This window comes from Camelus bactrianus, chromosome 11, assembly GCF_048773025.1.
Source record: "Camelus bactrianus isolate YW-2024 breed Bactrian camel chromosome 11, ASM4877302v1, whole genome shotgun sequence".
In the NCBI taxonomy this organism is placed as follows: Eukaryota; Metazoa; Chordata; class Mammalia; order Artiodactyla; family Camelidae; genus Camelus; species Camelus bactrianus.
This window is the reverse complement of record NC_133549.1, coordinates 80862542-80884826: the sequence shown is the minus strand read 5'-3', so window position 1 is coordinate 80884826 and position 22285 is coordinate 80862542. Positions and strand designations below refer to the sequence as shown.

Genomic DNA, 22285 nt, shown 5'->3' with positions numbered 1-22285 from the left:
AAGGCTAAATAGTATCTGTATTTGTGAGGACATTTGGTGTGAGAGAATCACTTAGGAAAGTACTCGTTACAGAGCCTGCCTTCAACAAATGTTTCTTCCATTTAATCTTACTTATTCCGGAAGGGCAAAGGGACCCTGAGTTGGAGCACTGGAAAGTGTATGCGCCTGCGCTCTGCGTCCTCTGGAGGGCGGACAAGGACCTTGGGCTGACCCAAGTAGCGATCTCGCGAGACTGTCAAACGTGTTGTGTAAGGCGTGGGAAGAAGGTTGCGTTCTCGCGAGAATTCTGCCTTTTCGGCCCTTGGCTTATTTCGGGCTGTGTCTCTGTCCACGGAGGTCTTCTCGGATCCCCGGAAGCGGCACTCGGAGGTGGTAAGAACCGGAGTGGTCAGCCGGGCGGGTGTCCCTTCTCCTGCTCTCACGCCGCGGGTTGGTCTGGGGCGCCATGACCGCTTTCCCTGCCGGCCGAGCCCTGTCTGGGCCTGCGTTTGGAGGCCGGCCTCTCCCTCGATCCGCCAGCCCCCGGGGGCCATCTCCTCCTGCCTGCCCGCCGGCCCGGGCCGGTCCGCCTCTCCCCTGCCCTCGGCTCTCTCGGCCCGAGGGCCACCTCTTTCTCCCTGCCCCGCCCCAGCTTGTCCTCCCCTCTAATACTTGAGACACGCTAGCCTGGGGACCACCTCCGCCTGCCTGCCCTCCCCTCTTACCGCTCCGGCCTCGGGTGTGACAGCTCCAAGTTTTTGTTTGCTCTCGCCTGGGTCTCTTGGAGCGAGGAGGGGCCCGTTTTCCCGACTGAGACCAGAGTATATGCATTCCTAGCCCTGTTGGATGGAAACGCGAAGAAGATAATTATGGAGGGGGGGCTGTACCTGCCAACACAGCGTTACTTACCTTATCGTACAAGTAATTCTCCGAACAATTTCGAAAGATAGCTTGATTATTTCTTTTTTTACAGATGAGAAGAGCGAGGCTTGCAATTTCATAGATTCATTGCACCAACAATTGTTTTTTCAGCGCCTAAATGTTCAGGGTGTGGAGGGTATAGCAATGAGAAAAAAAAGGACACAGCCCTTATTTTCATGAACTAAATTCTTGTGGCAGGAACAATACTTATATTGTCTTAGGTGCCACGTGATATAATAGGGATGATGCGATCAAGAATGGTGAAGGCAGAGAGCTAGTCTGTAGAGTCTTTTCACCATAAAGGCAGAGCTTTTTCACCATACCGTTTGGTGGTGTTTTCTAACCAGGGTAAGGTTCACCATAGCATAACTGTTTCCATCAGCCACTTGGTAATATGGAAATATGGTTGTAGGGACTTTGAGTTACTTCCTGGGTTAGGAAAGGGCAGGTAGTCATAGTTGGTTCATTTCTGCACGTGAGTGCTGGTGTGACATTTCTGAACTTTAAAGAACCTCAGAACCTTTGAGGAAGACTTACCCAGATGCTACAGTGGTGCAAGTTACTTGGTTTGCTCTTTGAAGGTTTGCTAGCTTGTGGATTTGTTAAGTAAGGTATAGCATGTAAAGTCTAGTATGGTGACATTTCTTGCATTTCACTTCTTCCCCCTTTTCTGTGGATCTTTTGTCCTTGGGTCCCTAGGGAAAAAATCCTAGTGGTCTAAAGTTTTATTGTACTGTATTTTGTGTCTAAATAAACTTCTACAATGACATTACTACTTTTGGGCAAAGAGGTATTTCAGAAGTGGAAAGGCATGGTGAACTATGTAAGGAAAGGAAAATGTGATTCTCAGAGAGGGAGGAGATATCTTATTTTAGAATTACATGGGACTCCCCACCCCCATTTTATTAAGATTAAGTCAGTTTAGCTGTGCCCCAGTCTTAGAAGCCTGTGTAGGGACTTCATAAAACTGCACAGGCTATTCTGACACATATCCCTGCCCCGCTGGCTTCTTGGCTCCTGTTTTATGATAATTTCTCTCATTAAGTAAGTGTTAGCACACTAGAAAGCATTCAGAGCCAGTCGTTTTTGCTGCTGATGGGCTTCTAAATCTCAGTCTCTTATTTCAAAATCTTATAATTTTCTTAGTTTTTGGTGACTCAGTGACACAGAATTTCCTCAAAATTGCCACTTTACCATTGTGCCCTTAGGGTCTTTCACAGTAAGTGTCAGCTTAGGCACTCAATAAATATTTGTTGAATGAATATATAAACTCTTAATACCTAAAGGATCCCTTCAAGATGCATTATACATACATACATCCATACATGTGGTTGGAGCTTTAGACTCAGATCTGGGATTAAATCTTGGTTCTTTTACTTGGAAGCCTGTGACTGTAGGTAATATATCTAACCTTGTCAAGCCTTAGTGTCTCTGTGTTTAAAATTGTGATGATAATGTGTATCTGCCTTAAAGTTTTGTGAGGACCAAATGAGATAATGTGTTTAAAAAAAAAAGGCTTGGCACATAGGTACATAGATACATTAAATACTTACTGAATTCATTCTTCCGACAAATATTTCTTGAACACCTACTATATTACAATGAATAAAAAAGGCAGAGTCCCTGCCTGTATTACAATGAACAAAAGGAGAAAGTCTCTGCCTATATACCCTCTAGTGTGTTTTCTGAAGTGGGGTCAGAAAATAAATTGTTTCTACATGTCAGATTGTAATAATACAATGGAGATAATTTTAAAATAAAATATATGAAGGGGGAGCATGTGGAAGGAAGACTTATTTTATGTAGACTAGTGAGAAAGATGACACTAAGGAAGAGAAGGAGTGGGCAGGATATCTGGAGGGAAATGCAAGGGCCCTGAGGCATCCTTAGTATGTGGGAGGAGCAGCAAAGAGGCCATTGTGGCTGGACTGAGTGAGCAAAGAGGAGGGGAGGAGTGGGCAGCAGTAATGAGGTTTCTGCAGGAGTCCTGGAGAGAGATGAGAGTGACTTATTTCACTGATGAACTACATAAAAGAAGTCCTTCTTTATTATCATACCCCATTCTCTTATCAAAAGTATAAAAATAGCTAATACCTACATAGCTCTTCTATTGTAAGTGCTTTGCATATGTTGATCTTTGACCTCTTTCCAAAAAAGTATACCCAGCCTCAGAGAATGAAGACTTGTCACTATGCAGGATACGCAGTGGAATGTGCTGCTAGATCAGAGAGCACCTTCAGAGTGTTACTGAAATCAGTGAATTCAGTGCCTCCGTATAGATACCAGTTAGGTTGCAAGTCTAAAGGGTCTACAATAAGGGACCAACCAATATGTATATAATGAATGGGTTAAGTTCAGTTTCATGAAGGAACTGTAGATTTCCATGGCCATTTTATTACTCTTCCTGCTACTTTTTTGGCTGGCTGGCTGGCTGGCTGGCTGGCTTGCTTGCTTGCTTGCTTGCTTTCAATTGAAGTGTAGTCCGTTACAGTGTGTCAGTTTCTCATATACAGAATAATGTCCCAGTCACGCATATATATATACATATATTCATTTTCATATTCTTTTCCACTTAAGATTATTACAAGATATTGAATATAGTTCCCTGTATTCTGCAGAAGAAATTTATTTTTTATCTACATATAGTGGTTAACATTTGCAAATCTCAAACTCCCAAATTTATCCCTTTGGCTTTGTTTTTAATGTAGATGTGTCTAAATACATTGTTGCCACATAGAAGACATGGACAATGCAGGTGGCCTAGGCTGATAGGGGCCCCAGCTGGCCACTTTTGCTCTGGCGAATTGCTCTAGTAGTGTTTCTATGTTTGTCAGTTAGAGGAGCTGCCGTAGAGTTCTTCTCAGCTTGTCTTCTTTGCTCGTTAAACCATAACACTACAGTCATAATTTATAAACTTCCTGCCTAGCCTACAATACCTCAGATCCTGGCATGTCATCCTTACTCTTTGAATTAGATAGATTCACTGGCAAGTGAACAAAAAGTTATTTTGAGGGTGCTTTTTTTTTTTTTTTAATACTTCTGACTTATGAATTTTTCATTTTAACTCTCTTAGCCATTCTTATTCCAAGACATCATCTCTGGTTTTGCTTGGCTCAGTCATGCAGTGGAATCAAGATGTTCTTCTTTGAGACTTGGAGTATGTTTGGGGCTAAATATTCCTCTTATTTAGCATTGCCTTGAGCGCTCTACACATGTGATGATTTGGTTCAGTGAAGGAATGAATAACTGGCAAAATAGGTTAAAAGGTTTTGCTTGTCAGTTGGTCATAGACAAGAAGTTAAGTCTTTTAATACTTGGACAATTACAGACTTCATAAGAATGTGATCTCAGGTATATTTTGAGTTTTAATTTAGTGTTATTGCTATTCCCCCAGGCTTTAAAGAAGGGGAAATATTTTATTACTTGTTTACTTATGTGGGGAAAACCACAAGATGTTTACCACATAAAATCAGGGATAAAATAATATTATTATTGTGATGATAAATAACATATTTTCCTAACCTTGGCTGTATTATGGCAAGAAGTTTCAATTTGAAGATAGGGTGCAGCTCTAGTCTGAAAGCCTACCAAACTTCTGTTATGTCAGCTGAAATTTCTGTGGTACTGCAAAATTTGGGGAACCTACCCTCCCCCTGCCCACAGTTGGTGATAAATACAGTTAATGTTTCCCCTTTAACTCACAGATCAGCTGGTGCTTGTGAATCTGTGTGGCTGAACTTTGTTGGGTCTGGCATCTGGACCTTGTGCCTGTCTCAGTGCCATTCTTGGAATCATGGTTTCAGTAGCAAATCCTTTGCTAGTTTTGCCTTGTTTGAAAGAAAACTAAAAGTAATGGTTATGCTAGAAACATTTTCAGCACTGAAAAACCTTCCTGAATTAATGCAGGCCTTGGTAGGACATCAAGTTGATTACCGATGTTTGAAGCAGAACTATACCATACGCATTGTGGCTGGTCTGAACTTGAGTGTTCGTTTATCATTTTTTCACCCATCCATTTATTAAACAGGTATTTAGCCCCTGTTGAGTTGAAAGCTACAACATTGCACAACTCTAGGGACACTGTTTTCTTTATGCCAGTTCCATAGAACAAATAGAATGTAAAGGGGGTAAAGCCAAGATACTGATACCAGGCTGTCCGTTCAGCACTAAGCCACATAATACATAGTCCCTTCTCTCGAGGAGCTCTTGGGCTAAGGAGGCAGACATGTAACACTAAGGATAACGTGTGTCATCGTTGTCATGCTGGAAACTTAACAGATTACAGTGGACCCAGAGGAGGTGGCACCTAACTCTTGGCCAAAACTACTAAGAAGTGGGATGGTTGGTCAGGAAAGGCTTAATAATGGTGGTGACTTAGGCATAGTCAGAAAAGCTGACAGGTAAGGAGAAAGGAAGGAACCAGCATTGCTGGCGCAGGGAACTGGGAGAGCCAGGCTGGACAAGGCACACCAACCTGGACTATGTGACAGCTGTCCAGAAGCTCATGGTATGGGGGAGATAGAAGGAGGGTCAGGGTGAAGCCAGAAAACAGAGAACTTTATAAAGCCTTTATAAGAAATTTGGACTATCCTAAAGGTAGGTGGGGAGCCATTGGAGAGTGAGAGTTTATGCTCTTTTTAGATGAGATGATTACTAATCTACTAGGAAGTGGATGGTTCTCTAGTTTTGAGACAGCATAGAAATCTTGAAGCAGAAGAGAGGTAAAATGCCTTATGACTTTTGCCCCTTTAGAATCTGAACATTTCATAAAGATGCAAAGGCAAATAACAAAGCTTAAGGGAGTAAAGAGGTGCCTCAAAGTCTGAATGCAGAATTCTTCTAGATTTTTTTTCTATTTGTTGTTTTTTTTTCGTTGGGGGAGGGAGGTAATTAAATTTATTTATTTAGTGGAGGTACTGGGGATTGAACCCAGGACCTTGTGCACGCTAGGCATGCACTCTACCACTGAGCTAGATACTCCCCCTCTTCTAGATTTTTATGATTTTTTTCCTCCCCAGTCTTTTTATGTTTATATACTATTTAATACATCGCATCATTATAGTAACAACTAAAGCTGTTATAAACTGACAGAATAACACTGACTCTCAGTAATCATAAGTCAGTTCAAGTGAAGGAGAGCTGGAGCATTTAGTGTGCTGAGGCATTGGTCAGAATCCTTTAAAGAGAACATAGAGACCACTGGTCATATAGGTGATGGTCGACAAAGTTCCTGCTGCATTTACATTGTGACTATTTTGTAGGGGCATATAAAAGAGAGATGAAATAAAAAAAAAAAAAGGAGAGATGAAAGTTCTTGACATTAGCCGTATTTTTATGGACTGAGAATTCCTTCTTCCTTGCCACTGACTTAAAGTACAAAGGGCTATCAAATTTTAACTTTCATCATTCAGAAGTATGTCTAGCTTTTTTCGTATCTTCACAAAATGCTATCCAATGAAGATACTCTGAATTAGGAGAGAAATTGTTCTCTCATTATTTTTGGTAGTGAATGTCTGAAATGGGAGTCCAGAAACTGTGCACATCACAGATAAAGCCAGTGCTTCCATAAACTATTCACCTGAAATCTGAGGGATGCTTAATTGAAGGTGTGGTCTTTAGTGTCTAGTGGCCTTTGCTTTTTTTCATGTGGTTTTGCTTTACTCTTATTGTTTATGAAAATAGCTTCATATGCATAGACAAGAGCAAGTATTTTACATTAAAACAATCGATTTAAAAGGAATGACACTGCTGTCTAGATTCTGCCTTCTGGCCTGATTGGATAAGCGGCTATCAGGATTATTTTTGGAGAAAAAGGCATCCAACTAGTAGTACCATGAGCATGATAATCAGCAGACAGGAAGTACTTACTGAGTGCCAGGACGAGCCCTAAACATTTTTAATATATTAATTCATATGATTCTCATTATTGTCCTCATTTTACAGATGGGGAAACTGAGGCACAGATTGGTTAAGTGACTTGCCAAAGGTTACACAGCATCTATATGGCAGAGCCAGGTTTTGTACCAAAGCGGTCTAGATCCAGAGTCCATCCTCTTAACTATTATGTATTACTGCCTCTCCAGGTAGGTCTTTCACGACTGTATGCCCAGCATCCACAATAGAGCTCGGCGTCTGGTTGGTGCGCAACTTGTTGAATGAGAGGCATCCGCGAGTGTTAAAAGCAGCACTGGACTGAGGCCGTGTGGGAGTGTGTTTGAGAGGGAGACAGAGACACGGGGGTACAGGTAGAGGTGTGTCACATATGTAAGGAGATGTCGGAGCCTGAAACAAAAGCCGAGGGCTGAACCCCCGCTAGGCTGACTAGTAATCTCGGAGGGAGTCATGAGCTACTGGTCGGGAACATTCCAATAATAACTCCGGAAACCTGACTGATCCACGTTTGTTATTTCTCTGTAGTGATTAGCAGCAAAATCCTTAAATCCTTGAGGTCTTGACGATTTGGGGCGCGGATCAGGGTGTACACAGGGTAAGCGCTGGAGCAGGTGGGCTGAGGAGAGGCTGCTGGAGGGGACTGTCGGGGCTCTGCAAGCTGGCTTCGCCCGCAGCGGTCGGGAGCCCGACAGGCGCAGGAGCCAAGGTGGAGCCAAGATGGAGCCAAGCCGGAGCCTTACGGGAGGCTGGGGTCCTGGGGCTGGGGGAGGGCCAAGTGGGCCGCCCGAGTGGGCGGAGCCTCCCGTCCCACCCCGGCGCCGACGTGCGCGCTCCCGCCCGCCCCTGGCCAGACGCGCGGGCGGGGCGAGGCGCGGCCTACCGGCTTGGGGTCCTTCCTCACCCCGGTGCTGGATAAAGTGGCCTCCTGCTTGCCCGGCAGCTCGCGCGGCGGGGACCTGGTCTGCGAGGTACGTCCGGCAGCCCAGGCCCTTGCCGGGCTGGGAGTGGGCCCTGACGCTGGGGCTGTGCGCATGCGTGCTGGGCGGTTGCGGTGCCAGCTCTGAAACCGAGAGTGAACGCTCGGCTGCGGCTTCCTAGGGGGACGCGCCAGGCTGCTTCGGGCGACTGTGCTCTTCGAAAGTGTTGGGGAACCTGGAAAGTGTTATGAGTCACTGTTGGTTTTGAAGTAGAAACGCCTTACTTGGCATTAGGTGGTAATGACCAGTTTTGTGGTCAGTTTTCATTTATTGCTTCGCAAAGTTATGCTGGGATTGAGTGCTCATAGTTACATGTATTAAGGTAGGCAAATCTGAGCGCAGTAAGGTCTGAAGAGTTAAACGATCTTAAAATAGGCAGTCGTGAAGTTATTATTACCTTATTTTGTTTATGTCTGTTCAGGCATTAACCTTTATTTAACGTGGTTTTTAAAAAATTATGGAGAATCAGATCCTGAATTTTAGAAGCTGTTTGTTAAAGAATTAAAGGGCTAGGATAAAATATGTGTATATAACTTTTGAGTTAATGAATTATGATTATTAAAAAAACTTATTTTTTAAAACTGACAATAAGAAGAAAGAACGTGTCCAGTAAAGAAATGTCTCAAGGTAAAGTTGAATGCGGACTATTACTGTTTTACAGTTTATAATTTTTTTCCTGAAACTTTGTACAATTGTTTTAATATATATTGTCTCATCCAAGATAACCAAATTGACAATTAGTATTTCGAATTTAGTAATCCGTAGAGCATAATACGTATTCTGTGGATTTTTTTTAAGGGCTTGGTCTTCTAGCAATGATTCAGATGCTCAGAAAATAGTAAAAAGTGAACATCTTTTTTGGAGAGGAGGGCCAGGTGGGAATGGGGACAAACAGTGAGACCTGGAAGGTGCAGTTGGAAACCACACATGGTCTAAGTCTTCATTCAGACAGACCAGAGGAATGGCACACGGAGTGGTTGTAAGATGTGAGATCAGAACTCAGGGCTCTTGCTCCTGACCTTCGTACTTGGAAATGTTTTGATTATCCTCAGCTTATCATGACCTGCAAGGGTACTATTTTTGTTAGTATTAACCAAGGAAGAAGGTTCTGAAAAATTGTTATATTTTATTGAAGACTATGAGAATGGACTGAGATTCTTAATGGAGGGTGTTCCGATAGTAATCCATTGGAATGTTCACTTTAATCTCCAGTGTTGGCAAATAAAAATAGTTTATGGGTGATAATACACTAAAGGAAGAACAAATTGGTCAGGGGGAGAGAATCCAGGACTAAACCTTAGTTATAAACCCAAGTCTATGTGTTACGGCTTTGGCCCTTTAGATGGGTCATTTAAATTATCTGGACCTTTGTGGCTTCATCTATAAAGTAAGAGTCATCTACTAAAGAGATGGCTAAGTGTTTTTCAGCTTTAAATTGTGGTTTATTTTGGTCACAAGAAGGTTATAGCTCTTTGGGAATTTTATGGTTAAACCGTATGATAAAGACTTAGCTTCGTTTGTGGTTTAGTTGCTCAATTCTGGTTTCATGATCTTAGGATTTCATAACTAGATTTGTGCAAGGCATTGTGCAAGTATGGCATAGATAGTTTGTGGAACTCTTCTTTGAGGAAAACCTGGAGCTTTATTTATTTGTTTGAGGGACATTTTGTTTTCTCCTCCATTTCTTCCTTCCCCCTAAACCTAGAACAGGAATCCAAGAATCCAAGAGTCCTTAATTTTAGAAAGCACTTAAACTTTTAACTTTGTCTCAAAAATTACACATTTAAGGCACTCCTCTTTTGAAGGTGATAGGGCAGTAGTTTAGACTATAAAGGTGAAGAGAAAAATACATTTTTAGTAGTCTTTCATTGATTTGAGTTTTAGAATTAGATCTGATTTGGTCCAATCTTCTTACAGGTAAGAAAACAGGCAAAAGTATTCATACTTGGGATATATTAGAGGATTTAAACTATTGAGTTTTTGCCGTAAAGACAACTTGCCTTTTTGCTGTGTTGTATAGTGAAAGAGTAGATGGGAGCTAATATTTATTAAACAAACACCACATCTTACCCCTAAGTCTATGAGGTAGGTATTGTTATCTTCACTTATGAATTAGGACATTAGATTCCAAAGGGCAAATGGTCCAATGTCATAGCATTGATTAATGGCTAAATGATTCTAAGTCAGGGCCTCCTCACTTCAAAGCTTTTCTAGCTTCAGTGTTGCTTTCTGTAGTCCAAAGGTAGAGGTTCCTAAGGTCCCCATAACTCAGCTAAACCTAGTAACAGTAACAACCAAAGTGTTAGAAAGTGCAGTGTGCGGGGGCTGGGTTAAGTGCTTACAGGCAGATTTGTTTCACTTTAACTTCATTGCATCGCTCTGTAGCCATTGTCATTGTCTCCATTTTTCCAGAAGAAATTGAGGCCTTGAGAAGTTAAGTAGCTAGCTCATGGGTCTCAAGGTTGCAGATGGAGCTGGAGTTGTGGTTTGTCATTACTCTGCCTCTTAACTATCACCCTACACTGGCTCTTGGACCTGAAACAAATGGTGAATTGTTGAAATTGACCATATGAGCTGGGTAACTCATACTAGTCTCTTTGGAGGTGACATTTCATAAAGCTAGCCAGGCTTCACCTTACGGTGATTTGAATTCACCCATGTGATGGAGTTCTTGATTACAGCTCTGAGGGCTTCCTCCTCACTGCAGTACAAGAAGGCAAGCCTTTGTACATCTCCTTTCTTGGGATCTAGGCTGTGGAAGCTGACTGCCCCTTGACTGCTCCCCAGGGGCGAGAAGGGGCCGAGCCAAGGGCAGCGATAAGCATCCTGAGACTGGCCATAAAGAAATGAAACAGGTTTTTTAGTGAAGAATGGGCTCCAGAGACCCTTATTCTAACAAGATTACTGAAAGGATAACAGTCATTTAAATTTGAAAACCTGGGATAAATATGTGGGAAAAAATCAGTTTTGTAACTTTTAATTCTCATCCTACCTTCTGTCCATAGCTGATAAAGGCAAAATCCAATTTGTGTACTTTTGCTGTATTCTGTTCTTACAGGCAGTTGAATAGTCCTTGTGATTGACTTGAGAAGACTTACTTCGTAAGTCAGCACTGTATGCATTTAAGTTTGTCTCCCACATGATCTAGAGCTCTGGGTTTTTTGACATTGTGAAGCAATGTTTCAATTTAACTTTATTGATTAGATTTTACACTTTGGCAGGCATTGTGGCATTCCATATAAATGCTGAGGACCTAAGAATGAGAAATTTGGCGCAGGTGAAAGTTGCTAGTACATTTGAAAGACAGCTAAACGTGCTTTGCATATAACTAACTTAAGTGCAGAGTGAAGCTACTTGTGGTAATGAGGTGACCCTCCACTCTCTGAATATGAGCCAGCATTTTGCTCACATTATGCAGGTATTTTTCATAGTTCCTACAGTGTGCACCAAGTATACACTAACAGATGTGCTTAAAACAGGGCCACTTACAGTGTAAAAAAAAAAAAAGTATCAAAGTAGCTACAGCTGGTGTTTCAAGAGTTGGAAAAAATCTCCCAAGGGGATTCCTGTCAAATCCAGTTAATGAAGCCCCTCCTTTTTAGAGATCATTATGGGGAAACAGACTGTGGTAACAAAGTAACAAGGGGAAGTTAGAAAGTTTCATGATCTTTCAGTTTTTTTTTTTTTAGGAACTCTCGTTCCTGAATGTGACTCTTTTGCTGAGATGGTCAAAAGGAAGCCTATTGGGCTTCTTCCCCCCATTTTCTATTTCTGAGGGTTGGGAATCACACTGCATTTGGCCCTTCTGAGCTTCTGGGTAGCCAGCCACCTGGCCCTAAAAGGGCTTGCAGATGCAGTGTAGGGCAGCGTTCCCTGTGTCTCAGACGAGCACTTAGCCACCGGGATGGCTCTATGCTGGGTAGACTGCTGTCAGCTGAAAGCTGGCTTGCTTCTCTGAGAAGGTCATTGCCTTCAGGACTGTTAGGAGGGTTTTTCAGATGTTGCCTCCGATGTCTCCTATTAATCCTCCTCTACCCGCTTTGGGTTATTCTGAACAAGTCTAATTCTGTTTTACAGGGTCTGTAAATATTCCAGAATGGTAATCTTGTCCTCTCAGAGACTTCTCCTATCTAGACTAAACAGCCTCCCTTCCTAGAGCAGTTTTTCATGGTTTCGAGGCCTCTTTCTTTTCTTTCTAAATGCCTCTTTCTAAAGTTTGTTATTCAGAAAGGAATTTCAAAATTAGCCTAATAAACATGGAATGGGTTAATCCTGTGGCAAACATTATACTTTTGGTAAAGGTAGTCAAATAGCGTTTAAGTCATTTCCCCCTGAGATCCAGCACACTGCTGACTCATAGAGCTTGCTTTCAATTAAAAGTCTCCATCCTTTTAAAAACATTTATTCTCTTCCATTTTGTCCTCCCCTGTTCAACTTAAAAAAATCTACGTTTTATTTTGTAAGATTCAACAGCAATGTAGATTGTTTTGAAATCTATTTTTGTTATAGCCTCATGTTATCTTTAACTCTAATATCTGCCTTCTGTGTTTTCATCCAATCAGTTAGAGCAAACAGTTGAGTAACTGGGGAAATGGGCATATCTCTAAAAACTTGACAGCCTGGCTTCACTCCATTATCCTTTGAGTACTTTGTAAAATATAATCTTATGATTCAATTTAGTTGTCCTTCTGTTTCACCCATGTTCACTTTGTGCACAAAGATAGTATCCAGCCTTGTCACAAGTCTTACTGTCGTCCAGATATATCGTGTGTATAGGATTACATTGACTGGCTGGTTTAGTAAAACCAGGAAATAATTTTGGTGTCACAGGGCTTAGTGAACCCATGCTGGGCAACAGTGGCCACTGCTTTCTTATGTATTTAGAAACCACCTCTGATTCTGGATCTATCCGGATGGACTCCCCCCGACTGTTGTCCCAGCAGTGTTTGTCAAGCTTTGCTTTGTTGCTTTTCTGACAGTCTTCTGTCCCAGTCTCATGTCATTATATCTTGGGTTCTGTGGTATTCTTTCCCCTTCTCTTTCTTCTCTCCCATATAGCTAAACCTGTTGGAAAATTCTCTAGTTTCTCACACAGATTTCTCTAAGTACCTCCCTTATGTCAGAATCCTATGGAATTGTTTTTTAGAGTTACATTCTTTAGCTATGAAGCCATCCCTAAGTTCTTCCAAAAAAAAAAAAAAAAAAGATAAGTTAAAAATTTAAACCTCCCAATAATTTTAGGTATATGTCAGATCCAAACAGTGTTGTAAACTCTGTGTATCAGGTTATTTATTTATTTTTTTTTTTTGCAGCTTCTTTTTAAAATAATCATGGGTCCTTCTAGGCCTTTTAGTCTTTACCTCTAAATCTTTAAGAACACATGCCCCCTGTGACTTTATGTAAATGGAAACTTACACTCTAGTGTTCTTTAAACTTTTGGGAGGTTGTATGCCCTCTTAATTTGGGAAAATCAGTGTATTTTTTTCAGAAAATCTGTTCATATGTAAAGTGTACAGTAGATGCATAGAATCTGGGGGGTAGGAACACAGTAGTGGTGGTGCAGGTTGAGGGGAGGAAGAGGAGGCAGTATTTATTAAGAGTATGTTTTGCTCTGTTGGAAGTAATTAAGTAGTTAGTAACGGAGCTGGTTGGAATGATCATTTGGGGGATGATTGTAAGGTGGCTTTTGGTTGTAATTATGGTGCAATTTGGATTGTTCCTTTTTTTTTTTTTTCTTTTAAAGGAATGGTGAGCAGAATGAGTACCTCACAGGACGAGAGTGGCTGTTCCAGTAATAGAGAACCCCTTTTGAGGTGTTGTGATGCACGGAGGGACTTGGAGCTTGCTATTGGTGGAGTTCTCCGGGCTGAACAGCAAATTAAAGATAACTTGCGAGAGGTGTGACGTGTGCTTGTCTCTTCCCTTGTTTGAATGCTTAGCACAGGGCTGGTTTAAAGCATGGCCAGGGGATTGGCTTCTCCCAACCAAAAAGTTTCACCCCATGCCTTGCATGGTCTGCCTGAAATGTGGGTGCCTTTGATTCCAAAGGGAAAATAAAGCAGATGTTAGAAGAGTCTGGAAACTTTTGTACCACCTTAGAGAATTCAGTTCAGCATGCATTTTTGATGGCTTCTCTGTGTAGCCCCTGTGCCAAGCATCGCTATCAATTAAAAAGTAACAAAATGAATGAGCTTATTACCTCATTGAACGGCTTAGTTGTGTCCTTGATGCATAAAGGATGGCACTTCAACATGACCCCTACCATCTTTTAACTGGGTATTGGCGTGATTTTGGTGGTGGCATGGTTCTGTAAATGACTTAATTGTTAGAGCAAGCCAGAATGAATTCTGTTCCTTCCATTGGCCTCATAGCATCCTGTTGGTGAGTGGGTAGACCAAGCGTTACATGACTTTGAAATACTTTACTATACCGAAAAAGGTGTTTTAGAGTATAGTTTCTTATGTGGGTTCTCATGGATGATTTACAGCTATAATGATTTTCTTCCTTAGGATTTTTATATTTATCCTTCTTTTTAATCACTATGTATGTTTCCAGAAACATTTAGTTTATAATTTTATGTAAACTGTCTTCTGGCTGTTGACATGTAGTGGTGCATCTCTTTACTTAATTGGCCTCCTGTCAATGTATTGCTGATTTGGAAGGTGACAAAAGAGATAAGAGCTAGCTGCTAAATAAATATTCTTGTCTTATTCCACTGATGAATTTATAAAACTATAGGTTTTCAAATTATATGAAAAACTGAGGGGTATCTGTATAACGTGACATATCCTTGTATTTTCTCTTGATAACTTTAGGACACCCAAAATAAACCTGATCCTCTTAGGAGGGGTGTTGAAGGAGGATTTTAGAGTTAGATATGCCTTTATGGCTGGAGTTCTTGAACTGAGTTCATGGAGCTTTGGTGGTTCGAGAGTTGGGTTTTGGGACACTAAACCCTGAAATTAAAGGCAAAATTTTGAATGTATGCCTTTTTCTGGGGAGACATTCCATACATGCCATTGAATAATCAAAAGGATTTGCGACCCCCAGGATTTTAAGAACCTCACCATTCTGTGGAAAACACTGTTCTTTGAGCTTAAACCACTAGTGAAGCTAACATAAGTATGTTTCCTAGGTCAAAGCCCAGATTCACAGCTGCATAAGTCGTCACCTGGAATGCCTTCGAAGCCGCGAGGTGTGGCTGTATGAACAAGTCGATCTCATCTGTCAGCTTAAAGAGGAGACACTTCAGCAGCAGGCCCAGCAGCTCTACTGGGTAAGGTGACTGCAAGGCTGTAGTTGGTTTGAGTATGGTTTCTGGTTCCAGAAACTGTCTTTGCTGTAATGTAGCGTTAATATAGATCAGATGAAAATTTAATCTAAAGTAGTATTTGCTCTTTATTGACTTGGATACATTTGGTGCTTTTAGTATCATTGTGGCTAGATGTTTTCATTTTTCTTACAGTTACTGGGCCAGTTCAATTGTCTCATTCACCAGCTGGAGTGCACCCAAAACAAAGATCTAGCCAATCAAGTCTCTGTGTGCTTGGAGAGGTAGAGACCTTTTTTGCTTGTTTTTGGCTCTTTTGACTTTGGTGTATTAAAAAAGAGTCATTTTGTAACTCACTGCATGTCTTGGATTAAACTTGACTTCTCTGTGATAAGATCATTCTGTTTTATATATTTAATATTTTACTTGGTGGTGCATGGTTAAGACGTCTACCTTTGGTTGAGTTTCATAGTAAAAGTACAGTTGTTTCAAGTAACTCACAATTTGGTTTTTATTTTGGATGAATCTGAAACAGATATTTCTTTAAAAGAGTCAAGTTTTGTCTATTTTTTTCCTCCAGACTGGGCAGTTTGACCCTCAAACCTGAAGATTCAACTGTCCTCCTCTTTGAAGCTGACACAACTGCTCTGCGCCAGGCCATCACCACATTTGGGTCCCTCAAGACCATGGTGAGTAGCACTGATCTCAGGAGGTTCATGGTGAGCTTCTCAGGCCTGTGGCCTCTCAATTGGTCTTGAAAATATCACCATGTTTCACTGTGAATAGTGGCTTTCTTGATAACCTGGAAAACTTCAGAAATTTCATGTTCTGATTAAGTTGGTGGAGCATTAGGCTGGTAGTTCTTGGAATGTGGTATTTTAGATAGTCTCTAGAACTCGTCTTGTATCTCTTTAAATCCCTTTGATGTATTTCTTATAAAATTTATGGTTTGAATGATCTTTACTGTAAAAGTCACACATGGTCTCATTTGGGTCTTATTAAAAGCAGTAATACTATCAATTCTGGTGAAGATCTCTTACATGAAAATAGTTATGTAGCAGAGAATTCTCAGATTTGATAACTGCTTCTCGGGTCACTGAATTTAGTGTAAAGAATATTCTAGTGAAATGGTTAACACTTTGCTTAATGCTTTTGAAATTTAGAAATTACAATTTCACTTTTTTGGTATAAAGCATAACATTAATAAACATGATTAATTTGCTTTTATTTTACAGCAAATTCCTGAGCACCTGATGACTCATGCTGGTTCATCAAATATTGGGCCCTTCCTGGAGAAAAGAGGCTACATCCCATTGCCAGAGCAGGTAAGGCATCATTTTGTTTCTGGTAACTGAGTTACTACTTGGCTTGTATAGTTCTTTTGAGTTTTGATTATAAATCACTTTTTTTTTTTTTTTGTAAAAAGGCATGGGTGGTAATGAGTAAGTTTATGCAGTTAAGTGTTTCCCTAGAGACTGAATGTCGGAAATTTAGAGGCTTTAGAGGTGTTGAGTAGGAAAGTAATTGCTATCAATTAGTTCATAAGAAATTATCATTAGCTTTCTGATCGGGTTGGTGCTTTCTTAGGAATCCTTCTCTTTATCATTCATAGAGATGACTTACTTCTAAAGGCAATGTGAACATAGGATTCTAGACATGTTGAGCTGAGAAGAAGCCTGGAGACCAGCTCTACTCCTTGTTTTGTAGCTGTGAAAATGGAGGCTCAGGGAAGTCATGGGACTTGTGCGGGGTCAGCACCAAACCATATTTAGAAGAGCTTAGGTCTCCTGCTCTTCTGGCGAACTTCCTACTGCATTTGACATTGCCTTGTTAAGCAGCAAAGTATTATGTAATTAGCAGAAGTCAGCATCCAGCACCACAGCTGTCCCTCTCAGCGAATGGCTCCTTGGAAGCAAACCTGCCAGTGGTCGCCAGACTCCTTACACGCCCAGCACCAAACTCCAGGACTGGCTCACCCAAAAGCAGACCTCGGAGAATAGTCAGGTGTGTTGCTGCCTTATTGTTTCTGAGATAGATGTGGTAGATGGATTACTTACTGCTGAGAGTGTATGTCTTTGTTTCATTTTTCGTTCTGGTTTGGGAACCATATATTGTTAATAACTTTTTATTATAATAGTGACACCTCTTCACTGTAAAAGCTTAGAAATATAAATACAAGTCCATAATCCCATATGCAGAGACCACCACTGTAACGCTTTTTTTTATGCATACATATACTTAAAAAAAAAAGTCATTCTGTAAATCTTGTTTTTGGCTAGCAGATTTTTTTTTCACTAACAGAGCATTTATATATTGTTCTGTCATTTAATTTTTTTCTATAAAATCCTTCATAGTATATTTCATTGATTGGCTATAGAATCCAGTTTTTCTGAATATAAATAAAATTCCTCTACACATCCAGAAGCTAATTATTTATGTACATTCTTGATTAGTTGTCGAGGAGTAAATTCCTCAAAGTTGCATTTGTAGATTACAATTCTGCAGACCCTTTAAGGCTCCTGATACATATTGCCAGTCTGGCTTTCCAGGAAGTTGATACCAATTTATATTCCCACCAGCAGAGTACTGAAGTTACCTGCTTCCTGAAACTTCTCCAGTAGTGGTAGTCTTTTACAAGTTTCTTTTTCCCTCTGAATTTGACACGTAACAATTTTACTTTTGAGTTTCTTAGATTACTGAGGAGGTTGGGTATTTTTCATGTTTACTATTAGCCTTCTTTGATGACTTGTCTCATCATACCCTTTGCTCATTTTTGTCTTCTTTATTCATAAAGTCACAGTATGTGGAACTGCTCATCTCTTTTCTATCAAATATGCCACAAATGCTTTTTTCCTAGTTTGCCTCAGTATTTTTTTTTCAAACTGCAGAAAGTTAAGTTTTTAATGTAGTCAAGTACAGTTTAATATCTCAATAGAGAAATCCTTAGTCTCTTGCCTTTGTATATTGAAATGTAGAAACATTGGGCAGTGCGGGAAATAGGCAAATAGAGAACTCTTATCATTGACTCCCAAGGCAGTCACGATGTTCTGGTGAACTAACTAATACTGTGTACTTCTTGTACAGACTTCTGCCAGAGCCTGCAGTTTCTTTAGTAACATCTGGGGCAATCTAACGGGCTTGGAAAACTGGCTCCACAAGAGTCAGCAACAAGTAGTTTCTGAAAAACCAAGCTACCAAAAGTGTAACAGCCATTCTACGACCAGTTCTTACTCCACTGAAATTGAAAAGCTTGGAGATCTAGAGCTCTTGGAGCAAGATGAGATGGAGCTTTCTGACTGGCTGGTGACTCCCCAGGAATCCCATAAGCTGGAGAAGCCTGGGAGTGGCAGCTGTGAAACCAGAGAGAAGTTTAAGCTCTTGTTCCAGGTGTTCCAGGAGTCTTACAGCGTGAGTGATTGGCTTGTCAAGCCTGATTCCTGTACCAATTGTCAGGGTAACCAGCCCAAAGGTGTGGAGATTGAAAACTTGGGCAATCTAAAGTGCCTGAATGACCACTTGGAGGCCAAGAAACCCTTGTCCACTCCCAGTGTGATTACTGAGGATTGGCTCGTCCAGAACCATCAAGACCCATATAAAGTAGAGGAGGTCTGCAAAGCCAATGAGCCCTGTTCCAGCTTTGCAGAGTGCGTGTGTGATGAAAACTGTGAGAAGGAAGCTCTGTGTAAGTGGCTTCTGAAGAAAGAAGGAAAGGATAAAAATGGCATGCCTGTGGAACCAAAACCTGAGCCTGAGAAACGTGAAGATTCCCTGGATATGTGGCTCTGTCCATCCAGAAAAGAGGCACCAGAACAAGCTAAGGCACCCAAGCCAATGGCTTCCTCAATTGCTGACTCCTTCCAGGTCATAAGGAACAGTCCCTTGTCAGGGTGGCTCATCACCCCCTCCTGCAAAGAAGGATGTCCCAAGGAAGTTCCTAGAACCGAGCACAGAGCTGGTAAACAGAAGCTTACGAGCCCCTTGCCCACTTCCTGGTGTCCCTTTAAAACAGCTGACTGGGTCTTGCCAGGGCTGAAGACAGAAGACCATACCCAGATATCCTCAGGAGAGGACAAGTGGCTACTTCGAAAGAAGGCCAAGGTGGGCACAAGACATTAGAACAGCACCATCTGAAATATATTTAATAGATTTTTATTTCTTTAATCCCAAACTTTGCATATGGGCCAGATCCTTAAATATGTTAAATGTGGCTTAAGTATTAATTTTGGTCTGATGTTACCAACAAAATGGAAGATTTAAGATTTTTCAGACTGAAATTTTTGTGCATTTTCTAGGCCCCTAATCCCCATCCTGCAGGCACAAAAAAACCCTGGCCTGTTTTGTAGCTGTTTATGGGAAAGATTAAGGGTAGATAAAACATGTCTACCCTTTGCTCTGTTATTAGAATGCCCAACATTTGCATTATTCTTTATAGACACTATACTGTTTGGAAGATGAATTGTTGGTCTCTTGCCCCCCCAGTTGTCATGTAGCAACCCACTTTTTTTCTTCTTGCAGGAAGTATTACTTAACTCACCTCTACAGGAGGAACGGAACTTCCCCCCAGACCGTTACGGCTTCCCAGCAGTTTGTGATCTCTTTGCCTGTATGCAGCTTAAAGTGGATAAAGAAAAGTGGTTGTATCGAACTCCTCTACAGGTGGGTACCTGCCACTAGTGTAAATATTTTAATTTTAGCTGCTGAAATCTTTTGTCTTCATATATGAAGTCATACTTTGCCTATTGAACTGTATTCCTTTGAATGGTTTGTATATTAGGTGACAGTGGGAGAGAGGGTGACCGTAAAAACTTCGTGTATTTCACTTGAACTTGCTTCATGAAATAACTAGGACATACTTGAAAGTGACCTTTCAAGATGATGTGGCTGTCAGGAGAATTTCTGGAGCCTGTGTGGATTCTTGTAGCTTATTGAGAAATGAGAGCTTTAAGGTGGGGAGAAACTTGCTTTTTTTTTTTTTATCTTGCAGTGAAGTGACTTTTTCTGTGGGCTTTTCTTTACAGATGTGAAGGAATGGAGGACTAGAGTCGAGCAACTTTTCTGCAGATTATCACAAATCCATGAGCCGAGTGACTGCAGCTTGCCAAATCATTTTTTCTGGGTCTGATGCAGTTCCTTTCCTGGCTAATTTCAAACCAATGAAGAGAAAAGTCATCAAATTATAAGTTACTGTGTAAAAGAAAAAGGCTGTTTGTTGATACTGAGGTGATTCAGTTCCTTCTTACAGAAGTATTAATTCACTCCTATACTAGAAACACAGCATCTTAGTGGATAGGTCTTTTTCATACGCCTCCATGGCTCCTTAGATTGGGTTACGAGAAGTACATTGAAACACTGTAGTTTTAAAAAATGAAATCATTCTATAATCAAGGTGTGTTGATACATTATTCTGAAGCTAGTAAGCTTACCTGATCTTTTGATTGCCCTTCTTTGGATGATTCTCTTGCTGTGGGTTTTCTTCCATTAATGGTGAAGTCTTCTGTTTAATAATACACAATATACTTTACACAAATAATTAACCTTGCCAATATAGTGGTTTTCCTTACCAAAATGTGTATTAACAATCTTGGCAGTTTTTGACATCAGTTATAAATCATTTTAGTTTATATGCCAGATTCTATGTTATTTTTCTTTCAAAAGAAACTCAGTTACAAGTTTTGTCTTTATTCTCTACCCTTCTCTAAATGTTAAGGTATCTAGGGAGCTCTCTTAGAAGGGCTCCATACTGCTTGAAGACTAGATTCAGGGTGGTCCTAGCCTTTCAATTTACTATGCCCTACAGGCAAAAGAACCCCAGTGCCGACTAATCGAAAAGCAAAAGGCAAGACATGCTGGCAGTGTATTACTTGAACCGTTCACTATCCTCAAGTGTTACTGGTGCATCCTGTGTAAATGGAAGCTGAACTTCACACCTGGTGCTTTTAACTAGGGATGAATCAAATGTTCTCTCACTGCAAGCATAGCTTACCTATACCTCTAGAAGTATAATGCAGTGACATTTTAGTGAATAGGCTGTTTTGAACACTTGTGCCTTGGGGTGTTTACTGAAGCTTTATGAGAACTATCGATACTTCCTTAGTATCCTTAAAGTTATGTCCATGCTTTGAAGTTTCACTGTAGGAGAGAAATGGAATTTATACCATGTTACAAAATTCTCAGAGACATCTTAGCTGCTTTCCAGGCTTTGAAGCTATTAAGCCATTCAACTTGCCTCTATGTTACTGGAAATACTTTTGCTAAAGTTTGTGACGTGGTCATCTAGAAAGCCCTGTTGGGGAAACTTCCCAGTGCCAGTGTCGTTGCCACACAGCTTCATTAGAACTCTTGACCCACAGTTGAAAACAGCCTCCTATTATTTTTTAGTTCCCCCAGATACCATTTAGAACTTTAAAAGTAAAGGTGGTGGGTAAAAACTTAAGAAGGAGCCTTTTCATTTATCTTAGGTTGCAGGAAACTTTGTAGTTTTTGAAGTTTAACACATTGTGTATTCCTAAATTTACATTAAGCACTGTGCTAATGAGTATGTAAAACATTCTTTTGCATTGATGCGTTTTGTACCTCCCTCCATTAAAAGCATAACAGCCAAACAGTTGTCGTGTATATTTGTAAAACACCTTGTCACAAAATTATATAAATGTGATATCCTTTGGTTAGGAGTACAGCACAGAAACACCTGAACGTAGAAAAGTTATTTTTATATTTCACTTACATAAAGTGCATTGATACTTTATCTTAAATTAGTAGACAGGTATATTATCACTAACTTCCATCTTCAGTCTTTTCTTGCAAATTTTTCACATCTTTTAATTTTTAATCTGCTCTGTTGCAGGTGAAATAGATTAAACTGCTTTTTTCTCTAACTAGAGGACTTCAGCTAAGGTTCAGTGCTTTTCTGCCAAATTCCTTCTTACTAGATGCATCCAGAAAGGCCCTACTTCACTTTCTCTAATCTTAACCACCACCAGTTGTTCAGAAGTCATTATGTATATATGTAACCTGTGGTGTAATCTTACTGTTAACTTCATTTCATAGATGAGAAAACAAACTCAGAAATTAAATAACTTGCCCTTACTTTCTTTAGCTTTCCCAAGACTTCCTTAAAAACATACTAGCTTGTCTGTGTCATCTTTTCTTCTAATTATCCCCAGTAAGATGAATTAATGTGTACAGAACTAATCATGATTGTTGGACAGACTGTAGAAAAGCTTTCACCTAGTTAATGCTGCCAGTG

The 22285-nt window shown here is 40.6% G+C and overlaps 1 protein-coding gene across 5 annotated transcripts; it reads left to right on the top strand.

The window, feature by feature from the left end:
* Positions 1 to 243: 243 nt before the first annotated feature.
* NCOA4 (nuclear receptor coactivator 4) lies at positions 244 to 21641 on the top strand. Of its 5 annotated transcripts, none has more exons than XM_045523035.2 (10): positions 244 to 372; positions 13513 to 13667; positions 14905 to 15045; positions 15235 to 15323; positions 15620 to 15728; positions 16275 to 16364; positions 16897 to 17043; positions 18124 to 19137; positions 19555 to 19695; positions 20058 to 21641. In XM_045523035.2, exons 2-10 carry the CDS (start codon positions 13515 to 13517, stop codon positions 20061 to 20063), a joined length of 1890 nt encoding a protein of 629 aa, XP_045378991.1. In that variant the 5' UTR covers positions 244 to 372; positions 13513 to 13514; the 3' UTR covers positions 20064 to 21641. The 5 variants fall into 5 exon arrangements, with proteins under 5 accessions (XP_045378991.1, XP_045378992.1, XP_045378993.1 ...); XM_045523036.2 differs by having other exon boundaries at positions 290 to 369; XM_045523037.2 differs by lacking the exon at positions 244 to 372 and adding an exon at positions 7663 to 7760.
* Positions 21642 to 22285: the final 644 nt, after the last annotated feature.

What these genes read in the sequence shown, in the direction of transcription:
- NCOA4 (XM_074374380.1), top strand. An exon ending in AGGCCCAGCAGCTCTACTGG is followed by an intron (nt 15,046 to 15,234) that starts GTAAGGTGACTG and finishes TTTTTCTTACAG; the next exon opens with TTACTGGGCCAGTTCAATTG. An exon ending in AGACCTCGGAGAATAGTCAG is followed by an intron (nt 17,044 to 18,123) that starts GTGTGTTGCTGC and finishes CTTCTTGTACAG; the next exon opens with ACTTCTGCCAGAGCCTGCAG.